The sequence below is a fragment of the Amborella trichopoda genome, chromosome 3 (assembly GCF_054954075.1).
Source record: "Amborella trichopoda isolate Santa Cruz 75 chromosome 3, AtrichopodaSantaCruz75HAP2 v2.0, whole genome shotgun sequence".
NCBI lineage: Eukaryota > Viridiplantae > Streptophyta > Magnoliopsida > Amborellales > Amborellaceae > Amborella > Amborella trichopoda.
In genome coordinates, this window is record NC_142338.1 from 2,938,571 (window position 1) to 2,951,208 (window position 12,638).

The window sequence follows — 12,638 nt, forward strand, 5'->3', positions numbered from 1 at the left end:
TCTTCTAATCCTAATTACTGAAAATGGATCAGCCAGAAAAGTAATTGTACACAAGTTGCAATTCAATAACAAATTCACAGAAGACTTTCACTCAAATGCAATAGAATCAAGACATCGAAGAAGCACCAACCCATTCTGAGTCTGCATCCTTCTCTTTCCAGTGTACATCCAACATAAAGGGAGGAGCAGGTAAAATACCTGCGCAAAGTATCATATAAATCTCAAAAGTTTGCGTCATGATTAAAAACTTTGCTAGATGGACAAAAAAGTAGCAGTATATAAAAGAACGGTGTGGTTTCTATAAGGTTGCAACCTTAAACAATCCAATTAAGGTGCACCTCCAAATTTTATCATAACATATAATTTTCGCGTAAAATATTCTTAGGATTATATCAAAATCTATTTTCATATCTAATTATAAAATTTTAGACTCCAAAAATGGTTAAAATCAAGTAGATCTATGAACATAGGAAAATTTTGAATATGGACAGATAATGTGTTGCAAGATCCACAATTTCTGGGACTCAAAAATTTTTTTTTTTTTTGTCATATTCATACATCTCGATGTTGAGATGATCAATTAAAGGATTTTTAACATTAAAACAACCTTTTCCGATGAATTTTTGAGGTGCATCTTTAATTTTACATTTCAAGGTTGCAACCTTACATAAACTTTTTCCATAAAAGAAAAGTTGATAGTATATTGAAGCACCAACTACAGTTTCTATTTCTGGAGAACCAACTCATGGAGTTCATGAAGTCAACTTCATCAAAACTTAAAAGGGGACTGCGAGTCAAACCAGCAAGCATGGCAGTGGTTCAGAAAGGTCATTGCACAGGATAAGCCTACTTCTGGTTAAATTTAAAGAAGTTGTTCATGACTGTTGTTGCTTGTGCTGTTGTTGTTACTACTACTAATACTTAATATTATATCCTTAGATGGCTGTTTTAAACACAATGTACAACAACTAGAGCCTTACATTGATTACTGGCAAAGGCCTGGTTCACTCAAACCCATAAAAGAATCCTCAAACTCAAAGAATCCTCAAACTCCTTGTTCCATATTCAAAAATGAACATATAAGAGCGTTTAGGGAGTGGGTTCACTCAATGTGGCTTCAAAGGCAAATCTGACTTAGAAGAAAAGCTTCATCCATTATTATCTAAGAAAATATAGGATAATTGTTATGTGAATAAAATCAATAGGTACTCCATTACCATCAGGTGAATCGGTTTCTAATATTTCTTGAAAACTCTACAATTTCACTCCATCAAGTTCAATTAAAATCTTTCCAACACATGAAACTGTACCTGATTTTGATATTCAAGAAAGTAACCCTAAGTTGGGTATTTCTTGCCTTCTTAAATAGTAATTTCATTATACTTTCAATCAGAACGTAAATTTTGACACATAAATAGCCCAATTATGACTCTAGGCAATGCTTTCTGTAGAACTTACTTTGTGAAAGAGTATTTCTTTAAGAAAATGGTTGCAAGATGAATGGACAAGATAGTTTGGCCAATTTAGTTCATTGCTGGATTTTGCTAGCATGTTGCCAGTGATCATACAAAACTCTAGGAGAAAAGCTAGTAATTAGAAAATATAAAGATACGTAGCACTCTATAGAATGAAAATTTCATCATCTTCAAAGCCTTTTCCCAACTAATTGGGGTCAGCCAAACGAATACTGGTCCGCCATTCTGCTCTATTAAAGGTCATACCTTCAATGAGGCTATAAGTCCCCATATCTTTTCTCACTACTTTGAAACATGTCCTTTTGGGCCTACCCCTTATCCTTTTTGAGCCTTCCACTTGAACTAACTCGCACCTCATAACAGGTGTTGTACTGGGTATGCGCCACACATAGCCAGCCCTCTTAAGTCTCCTCGCTCTCATCTTAAACATATGAAACCTTAACAATATTATGTAAATCATTTTCACAAACAAATTCCCAAGATTACCATTTTACTATTTTTCCTGAATTTTCCGTGATTTATCTGATCTTCTTCAATAAGCATTCATCATTTTTTCAATTTAGTTTGTTTGGTTTTTCTGAAACATCAAGTTGCTCGTTACAACCAGGTTAGACCAGTCAACCCACTACGAATTTGATGGCCAATTTTAATCCTAATATTATATCTCAAAGAACAATTCAGATTTACATTCAGTAGAGGTATACTTGAAAAAATATGAATTGTGTTGCAAGATCTAATTCTTGTTTTTTGGAATGATGAGATCTCTTTCTTTTCCCTTTATTTTATTCATTTACCATGATCTCCCCCTCCCTTCCCACCCTCTGCCATCCCCCCACCATCCCTCCCCTCATTATAATCATTTTATGCTATCTTTGTTACATTCGCCATTGATCAAATAAAACTTTACAAGAAAGCTACAAAGAATATAAAGATCCACATAACACTTTCTAGAATGAAAAATACGAAACCTTAAACATGTTATGTAAATCATATTCACAGACAAATTTTCAACTTCACTGTTTTACTATTTTTTTGAATTTTAGTTTGATTCATTGAAGTTTGTTCGACAAGTATTCATTATTTCAATTTAGTTCTCTGGATACTCTGAAACATCAAGGAGCACATTACACCAGGTTAGACAAGTCAACCCCAATACGAGTTTAACAGCAAGTTTAATCCTAAATTCCTAACATTATTCCTCAAAGAACTATTCAGATATACATTAAATAAAGCTATACTAGAAAAAGTAGAGTAAATCTGTTGCAAGATCTGTTTCTTTTTATTTTTTCATTTGGTAGTGATGATATACTTTGTTGTCTCATTTGAGTTACCATGATCTCCCTCCCTGCCTCAAAAAACAACAGTGAATTTCTAATTGTTACTTGTGGATGCATAATGATGAATGATAAGAGTAAGAATTATTCGATGTTGTGAAGCATTACATTAAATTAGTGGTTCAAGAAAACAAATAGTAAAACATACCATCATTTTGGTCCTCTTCAATAAACAAACCCCCAGTGTTCGCCATGATCCAAATATGCACTGGAGTACGAGCTTCCTGTAAGGATTAAAGAACCAAATAAACAAAATGTTCACTAAACATAAATCTCACTTCCACAAGTCTCTGATGTACTTGAACAATTAAGGGCCCACAAGTCATAGATCTCACTTTAGAATTTCATACTACAACATTAGAATTTATTTCACAAGCGCCGGGATCCAGGGAAGGACAAAAGGTACTTTTCCACTTCCCATATGTTTACTCAATCGAACATTATTAAGACTGTGTAGAGCAAACCCCAACTTGGATTGGTTTATTAGATGATCTAGCATTTAGGAAACCAACATTTGTGTATCCTTAGTCACCAAAAATAACAGGGAGAATATTCAGAGCCCAAGCTGATTTTCCTTCACCAAAGCAATAGGAGCACATAAACAATTTAGCTCGGGATTCCCACAAAACAAAAAACATAAAATAAAATAATATAAAACAATAATAAGAAAATAATCAATCATAAAATAAACTAACAAACAAAAAAATCACTAAAAAATATTTTATTTAGGATGAAAACTCAAGCTATGGAGAGAAGCATGTCAAGTAACAGAATGAAAAGAAAAATCAACAAAAAAGACCACATAATAAGAATGAGATACTACTAATGCAAATGAAGAGAGAAGAAGAATTGATAATGGCACAAGGGCCGGTAAAAGCCCCAATAATAGAAACAGCAGGGTAAGATACGTGAATACAAGAAAGGGAAACGCATTTATTGCTGACAGATAAATGAATGTTCCATCTTAACTGGATGGGACTCCATTAAGTTTGAGTTATGAACTAAAATGAAAAACCAAGACAGTAAAATCAATATGAAGCACCAGAGATGTCATAGAGTGTATACTTTCTCAGTGTCAACACATCCCCTCTGCAGAATCAAGGCATGTAGACTATTTTTTTGAGAAAGTTAACTTGTATTGAGATAAAGGGAGTACAAAACATGGGAACCCAAAGGCATGTAGACTTTTAAACATACGATATACAAATTTACAGCCTAACCCTACTTTCCACAAGGCAAAACAAGCCTACCAATTGAATCAAATCCCTTGAAAACTCACTACTGGAGTGACCATTATTGTACACCAACCGCCGACAGCTAAGAGTACTTTTTATGTAGTACAAGTAGCGAATGGCAGTACCCCTGTATGATGGGGGAAGCACCTTTGGAAGCTCTGAACGAATCATATCTGTAAATAGTGAAAAAAAAAAAAATCAACAAAGAAGAAGATACCAAGAATCCCAGCAAATCAAATAATCACCATAGTTGGAATCGTACAGTAAATGATATCAAACAAGAGATTCAAGACAACCGCATTAAAACATGAAACACAATCTCCTTTAAACATAACCAAAAAAACCACATTCAAACATATCATTTTCCATCAATTAAAACACAACAAAAATGAGAGAGCACATTCAGTCACTTTTTTGATAGTCCACCAATACTGTTGGTGGTCAATTAAGCTTCCCATCAATATTGGCAGAATAAAAAAACAAGCGAATAACCAAAAGAAGAGTTGCCAAATGTATTCCCTAAAACGACATTTAAAAAGAAGTTATATAGCTATAAGAGAGATAAACAGACAAAATGGTCATGGAATTGGGACCAGTGTTTGAAAAGTCAAACTCCATCCAACTTGCCAGGGATCCGAGCTTGACTGCGCACGGTCTGACTCAGTCAAGTCCAAGTTGGACTAGGCAGTTTTTAATAAGAAAATTCTAAAAATTATGAAAAAAATCGGGAGACTAGGGCAATTCTAGGGTTTTTCTGTGCAGAGTTGCCTATCTCCTAGTCAGATCCAACTCAGCGAGTCTTTTCTTTTTAATTAAAAAAAAATGGATACACTACTGTTTAAAGCATTGAAGAAAACAATCAATATGCAATAAATGTTAATTCCTTCATATTCAAACAGCTGGTCCAATAGACAACAACAAAAAACGATACTACTAATGATATTGTTTCATCAAGTAAAAAAATCATTACTGTCCCTTCCTTCAGAAGCTCATTTATCTTGTTCAAACATCTTAACCTCCGAATCCAGGATGTAATTCTCTTCGGCTTTCTCTTTGTTCTTTTCTTCGGATAGAAAAAGACGCCACCATGGATACTAAATCCCACTCCAATTCCATTCCTAGTGCAGGCATAAATGTCCCTAACAAATGAACTTAGCAGGATAGGAGAAATTTAAAGGAACTCAACTTACATTTCTTTGTGCTTCCAGATGGAAGTATCACTTTTGATACCACGGTTGCTGTAGTGGAATCTAGAAAAACCTGCTCGCCTGCACCATAAAATCAACAACAAAGAAGATTGTGAAAACTAAGTCGAGCATGATAGGTGATATTCTATGGGAAGATTTCCGATATTATTGGAAAGGATATAGTTTAATGTGTTAATAACAAAAGCATAGTCCCCTTGTTTTTTTGGAGGAGATTAACTTGTATTATTCTTGCATCCATAATTATTACGAGCATAGTACATCAATACACAATAACCTAAAAATTTGTCAAAAAATATGAGAAAAGGTAAGCATAAACTCAATATGAATTGTAACCTCCATGGTAGTTTAAAGCATGACAAGGCCTTGTCAAACTCAAGAAAACCAGGAGGTAGTTAAGAGCATCAAAATATCATTTAATGTAAAGAAAGCCACAGACAAACTTTAAACAGAACAACATTAATAGTGGTATATTAATGACATGTACACCATGCACTTATGGACAACCAACAACGCCAGGTATAGGGTCCTTTCAAGCATTCCAAACTTTATGTGTCTATATATCTGTATAAGTAAAATCAAGGAAAGCCATGGTACTCACTAATTATACTCTGGCATGAGAAAACAAGATAGATTCACCTAGTGAAATAGCCTTGGTTCACTTCTGTAACAAAATCTGGTAATAATAGGATACTCACACTTAACATGAAAGAGAGAAGATAGAATCCAGACACATGCCAGATAAATACCTTTGGCAAACTACAAAGACTTCCACCAAAAAAAAGGAAAGAAAACAATCATCTTACATTTATGTACATACTAGTGATTTACTAATTTTATAAAATAAATACAAATAACATAAAATAACAATAATATAGGACTTACAGTTTAAAAAGATAATAATAATAATATAGAACTTCTACATCAAATCCCAGATTTTTTTTATTTCTACAAAACTGAGAAACTGTGAGATATTTCCTATGGGGCAGGTCCTCAGGTAAAAGAAACCCTATCTATTGAAGAGGGAAAAGGTGTGCATGTCAAAGTTCAAAGTGGAAATAGGATTTCAAAAAAACAACGAAATGAAAATGGCGCTGGAACAGTCGAAATGCATACATCAAAGGAATGAGGAAACACAGTTTCTGAGTATGTGCTTGCCAGTAATGCTCAATATCACGTCGCATTCTTGAACTTGGAAGTATCAAAGGTGTGGCAACCGAGGTATGTTTACAAGTTCTGTCAAGTTATGGATGGCCTTCACCACCCCACCTTCCCCAACTCTCCTCCTCTTATCTCTCTCCCTGCCCTACCTGCATCTCACCTCGCCAACCTCTACAAATCGTCAATAGTTGGAGTCTTCCATCCCCAGCATAATGACCACCAAGGCGTTGAGAGATGGGCCAAGGAAATCTGGAGGGAACCTGAGCTCAAGTGCAGACCCCTCTTCGACAAGTCCTATCTGCTTTCCTTCCCCTATCGCTGCAGCCTCGTCTTTCCTTCAACGCTCTTCTCCGGGCTCTTTCAAGGGAGCCTCCCTTCATCACACTTTCAAAGGTATAGGCAATGCATGCAGCTTCTTCGTAGCTGTCCACTGGAAATCGATGGAGAGCATCACTCTTGGGTCCCTTCGTCTCATTTTTGACATTCTCGACCCTCTTTCTATTCCACCTTCCATCTGGCTAGAGGTGGCTGGGAATTTTTTCCGGATTTCCATATCTTGGTCGACGACATCTTCCGCATCACCTTGCTTCGTTTCCCCGATGGAACCTCCAAAGAGGGTTCTCCATCACAATGACTCACCCGCTGTCTCACTCGACCCTTCAGACACTTGGACTTTTGTCCCCTTCAAAAGACCACCTAGGTGGTCCCGTCGACCACCACCCCTCCGCCGCCCAAGCCTTCCTCAACGCACCACACCTGCTCAGACTGATCCACCGCCATGCCCCCCTTCCTCACCGACCTCTCTACCTTCGCCTCCTACCCCACCACCCCCGTCGCCACCACCACCTTCACTTCCACCTCCGCCTCCACCCCCTCCTCTGCCACCACCTCCACCTCCCCTACCCATTTCCCCCTTTGCGGCTTTGCCTAATGTTTGTACGCTTTCCGACCCTTGTTAGACGCGCTGCCAACATCCGTTGACCCTGACGAGTGGCTTGCCACTCGACAGTCTCTCATGCTTCCGGGTCGGGCCTTTGTTGGCTCAAACAGCCTTTGCCACCAACCTCCATCCGACAGGTCCCTGTTGCCGCCGCCCATGCTCGATGACACATCGACACAAGTGATCGTTCTGGACCCTTCAGGCACTTGTATGCATGCCCCTTCGACTTCCTTTTTGCCGCCTTCTTCACCTAACACTCGTACGTCATCGACCACCCCTTTTGCCACCTCGACCTTCCTGGTCTCCCATCCCAAGGCCTCTCACACCCAAACCCTCCCTCACCCTCCATCGACCTATCTCCCATAGATCTTCTTCAGCTCCCTGCCGCAGTCACTTCACCTGCCCCTCACTAGTATGCTCTCTTCACATTCCTTGACCCCCATCATCACGTCAGCACCAGTATACCGCCACCCTACTGTGTCCTCACCATCATCACCACCTACCCCTATTGAGACGGCCTCCATTGCTCCATTCCTTTCTCCCTTTCATCAGGGACCTGCCCCTTCACCTCCTTCCTCACCTCTTCTCATCGATTTGCAGTCTGAAATAGGCGACGATCCAAAGCAGTAAGACCCTACTCCTTTGTTTCTATCAACCGAACAGGAACCTTCCCGAGCAGAGACCGTACCGGAAACCATGGACCCTAATCTCCTCGCCAAAAGTTTCTTTCCACCAGTTCTTGTGGGCATTCCTGCTGAGCTCCTTAGTTGAGACCATGTTATTTTTATGTTCCCATGGCCCATGTTTCTCCCATCCCAGTTTTCATTTCAAACCTTATCCCTCCGTCCCCACAACCTGTCACCGCTCCTTTCCTTGACCCTTTGGGACGCACTCTCTAGCTCCTTTCCTTGACTCGCTAGAAGAGTCCAGACCACTTTTGGGGCCAGAAGTCTCTCACAGAGACAAGCTTAAGCTACAATATCAAGCCATCCTCAAGAAAGAGGAAATCTTCTGGTACCAAAGGTCCAGAATCAAGTGGCTAAAGGCAAGGGATCTCAACACTGGTTTTTTCCACAAGACCGCCAATTGCAGGCGCAGAGACAACACCATCACACACCTATTGATAGGCGATTATCTCCTGGACCAACCTCCAGAAATAGAGCAAGCCATCCTTGGCTATTTTCTGCCCCTCCTGTCTCTCGACCCCCTATGGGGGACTTAGAGTTCCTTGTTCTACCTCTTGATAAAGCAATCTGGTAAGAAAGACCCTTCTCAGAACCAGAAATTTTAGCAGTCATTTCAAACCTAGACTCTGACAGGGCCCCCGAACCCAATGGATTCCCCATTGCACCCTTCAAACTCTTTTGGGAATCTTTTAGAGAAGACTCTCAGAAATTGTTCAACGGATTTTTCTCTAGGGGTATTATCAATAGGGCCCTGAATGCCACTTTCATCACTCTTATTCCCGAGATTGAAGGGGCTACCCAACTAAAAGGCTACTGCCCTATCAGCTTGGTGAACTCTACCTATAATATCCTAGCCAAAGTCCTCGCCTCTCGCCTCAAAGAGGTTCTCCCTCTAGTCATCTCCACCTCTCAAAGTGCCTTCATTAAAGATCGCCAAATTCTTGATGGGGCCCTTGTTGCTCATGAGTGTATCCGTTCTAGAAATTTGGCCAACGTCCCTGGCATTGTGGTTAAGTTGTACTGGTAGAAGGCTTACGATCATGTAGACTAGGACATCCTTGAAGAAACTTAAGTCAGGATGCGTTTTGAGACCAAATGAAGAGCATGGATGAAAGCATGCTACTCGCACCCACATTTCTCCATCCTCATTAATGGCAGCCCCAAAGGATACTTCCCTTCCACAAGAGGCCTCAGACAAGGAGACCCCCTATCTCCCTTCCTTTTCGCTATCGCAGCAGAGGTTTTCAATAGGTCTATTTCCAGAATGCATATTTCCAGAATGTATGCGGCTGGACGCATGCATGGTTTCTCGATAGGATCTCGGGCCCCTATGGTATCTCATCTGCAGTACGCAGACGATCCTCTGGTATTCTGCAATGCCACAACTGAAGAGATCCATAACCTTTTCCTGTTCCTCATATACTTCAAATTCACAACTGGCTTCAAAGTGAATTTCAACAAAACCAAGATGATGGGTGTTAAGGTTGATTCAACTACACTCTCTATCTTTGCGGAGAGATGGGTTGCCAGGCTGAAACATTGCCATCTAAATATCTTGGACTGCCACTTTGCCTTGGCAAACCAAAATCGAGACTGTGGTCTCATATCATAGACAAAGTAGACCGTAAACTCGTACGATGGAAGGTCGCTTCCTCTCACTAGGAGGAAGGCTAACACTGATCAAAGCCACTCTGGCTAACATCCCGGTCTACCAATGTCCATCTTCCACATGCCCATGGCAGTCAGTTCCATAATCGAACTCTTAATGAGAAGGTTTTTTTGGAGTGGAGATGGAACCAATAATATATTCCACTTACTTGCTTTCGATAAACTTTGCCAATCTAGGCAAAGGGGAGGGCTGAGGATCAAGAATCTTAGAACCTAGAATTTTGCTCTCCTGGGGAAATGGTGTTGGCGCGTGACGAACCTCAAGGATCAGTTGTGGATAGACATACTCAAACATAAGTACCACCTCTCCAATACACCATGGTTGCTGAATTGTAGGACAAACCAAAGATCCTCCGGCATGTGGAGGTCCATATGCTCTACCTTCCATGCTTTCAAATCTAGAATCAGATTCCATCCGAGATCGGGGAACCGCGTCCTATTTTGGCAAGACCTGTGGTTAGGTCACACACCTCTTAGGGACAGATTCCCCGACCTCTATTCTCTAGCTAGACATCAAGGGCCACCATAGAGGACGAAATGTTAAGGGCAGGTTCCAATCACTCGTGGAATCCAGTGTTTAGGAGGGCTCTCAATGACCATGAGATAGCGAGCTTCATAACTTTGGCAGCAGAACTTCAATCCACCTTCTTAGCACCCACAGGTCCGGATCGTATCATTTGGACACCTGCACCGTCAGGACTCTTCACGGTGTCATCCTTCCATAAAAGCCTCTATCTACCCCCAGCGCTCCCCTTAGAGCCTGCCACTACCGCTGCTCAAGCCTGGGACTCCTTCGCCCCCCCAAAAATCAAGATATTCACGTGGCTGGCTCTCTCCCAAAGAGTCCTCATAGTGGATCAATTGCAGAGAAGGGGCATCCCAATCCCTAATCGATGTGTCATGTGCCTAACTGCTGAGGAAACAAACAACAAACTACTGCTGCATTGTCCTTTTGCCTTCAACATATGGGGGGCAATTCTTAAACTCTTCAATGTCCAGTGGGTTTTACCGGCAGAGGTAACTTCCATCCTCCCAGCCATTAAACCTTATCCCTGGCCTAAGGAGGGGATACTTCTCTGAAGATCCTCGGTGGCAGCCACATTATGGGCCATATGGATCGAGCAATAGAACATTCCGGGGGGATTACTGCCCCTGGACCAAAGTCTTCAACAAGCTCAAGTCCTCCATTATCTTCTGGGCAACCAATCACCACTATTACAAAGGAATTCCAGCCTCGGTGTTCAGCCACAATTGGCACAATGTCCTTCAAACCCATCGAGTGCGTCTGCCAAGGACCACTAGGTGGAAACTCCCACCAATTAGACATCTCAAACTAAATTTCGATGGTCCATCAGGAGTAGGCGCCATCCTTAGAGACCACTTGTGCCTCCAAATTCGTCAGCCACGCCAGCTCCATAGACCATCCCCACTTTCACTCTCTAGTGATGGAGGGAGACTCCAAGAACATTATTTCTTGGGCTCAAAAAATCTCTCTTTCTCCTCCCCCCTGGTTCTTGGCACATGTGTTTGATGAATATGTCTGTCGAGTAGATGACATGGAGGGAAGGAAACCAGGACGCTGATACGCTCGCCAAACAAGCAATATAGACGGCGATCAACTGACGTTTTTTGGGTTTTTGTCTTTTTTGGACAGTTCTTAGTCTTCTTCGAATCAACCGGTTTTATTAGGTTGCTTTGTTCCATTGTAACCTCGTAAAAAGGATGTGATTCTTCTTTTTTGGTTCTCATTTCCCTTGAGCATCCTCCTCTGTGGATCGCCAAGGCCTTTTTGTACTTTCCCCTTTGATCTATTAAAGGTTAACACTATCCAAAAAAAAAATGGTGTCGGAGGTCTGGGAAGGCCCCGGATCAATTGTGGAAACAAGATGTTGTGAATAAATATGGGTTGAGAACTTGTAATGGTGAAACCAATACACAGAGCAGGGGGAGCCTATTGAGGCCTGAAATGGATACCAAATTCAATCTACCTTTGCAACTAAAATTAGATCCAACGTGGAAGATGATAGCAAAACCACGTTTCGGCAAAACTCATGGCTAGGTCCTGGTACCACTCCCCAAATAAAGTAATAATAATAATCCAGGTCTGCATGCTTAATTCACTAACCAGAAAATTACAGTGCAAAAGGTGGCACAATACAGGGTTTCAGAAGTTGTTCGGACCCCAAATCTTTGAGCTCTTAAAGAAGACAAAATGGAATGGCTCATCAACTTGATGGTTGGGTTGCATGACTTCTTTTCTACGTTAATAAGGTAAAATACATTGATTTGGAGTCCTAGCAGCAAAGGGACACTATTATATCATTCTACCAGATCCTCAATTGGAACCAGGAACAATTTTTCCTTCAGGATGGTATGTATCATGTACCATAACCCAGCCACCCAAGGTACATGCATTCGCAAGGCTTGTGAACTTGAATATGATCTTAACTCTAGGCATCTCAAGCATAGACGACATCATTATTCCTAACATATGCAGAACACATCCCTCCTGTTTGTGCATTGTAATATAGTGTGACATCTAGGGGTCTTCATGTTGAATATCTTCTGCTTCGACAGGGTCATGCAAGAATCAGCAAAGATCTTATTAACAGAGTGGTTCTCCCCAGAAATACCCAAAGAGGGTCTCACATTGTGGAGGTTGACGATGTTGTCAGTATTGTGGTATGTAGTAGAGGAATAACAAACGCTTCAATGATAAAGCAGATGATGAGGAAGGGGTAAAAGAAGAAGTTATTTTCATGAATATTGGATAGGATAGGGTGAATTAGGAAGTTGTCAGGTACTCGACAGTTGACTTTAAAAATCAATTGCTCAAGATAGCATTAAACATGGCACTTAGAAAAATCAGAGGAACGAGATGGGAAACACCTGTTACATTAAATTTCAATGGGTTTGCAAGGAAATCTTGGTCCA

The 12,638-nt window shown here is 40.6% G+C and overlaps 1 protein-coding gene across 11 annotated transcripts in view; it reads right to left on the reverse strand.

The window, feature by feature from the left end:
* Window positions 1–12,638, reverse strand: part of LOC18439782 (immunoglobulin) — a 30,378-nt gene that overhangs the window by 4,277 nt on the left and 13,463 nt on the right. For all 11 annotated transcript variants that reach the window (XR_016052712.1, XR_016052711.1, XR_016052713.1 and 8 more), the window contains 4 exons: window positions 5,235–5,312; window positions 4,060–4,217; window positions 2,958–3,033; window positions 131–198 (listed from right to left, as the gene is read on the reverse strand). Coding sequence is in view for 6 of the 11 variants with exons in the window: in XM_088862853.1 (XP_088718979.1) it covers window positions 131–198; window positions 2,958–3,033; window positions 4,060–4,217; window positions 5,235–5,312 (380 nt within the window). In the remaining 5 variants the exon portion in view is untranslated. The remainder of the gene's footprint in view (window positions 1–130; window positions 199–2,957; window positions 3,034–4,059; window positions 4,218–5,234; window positions 5,313–12,638) is intronic.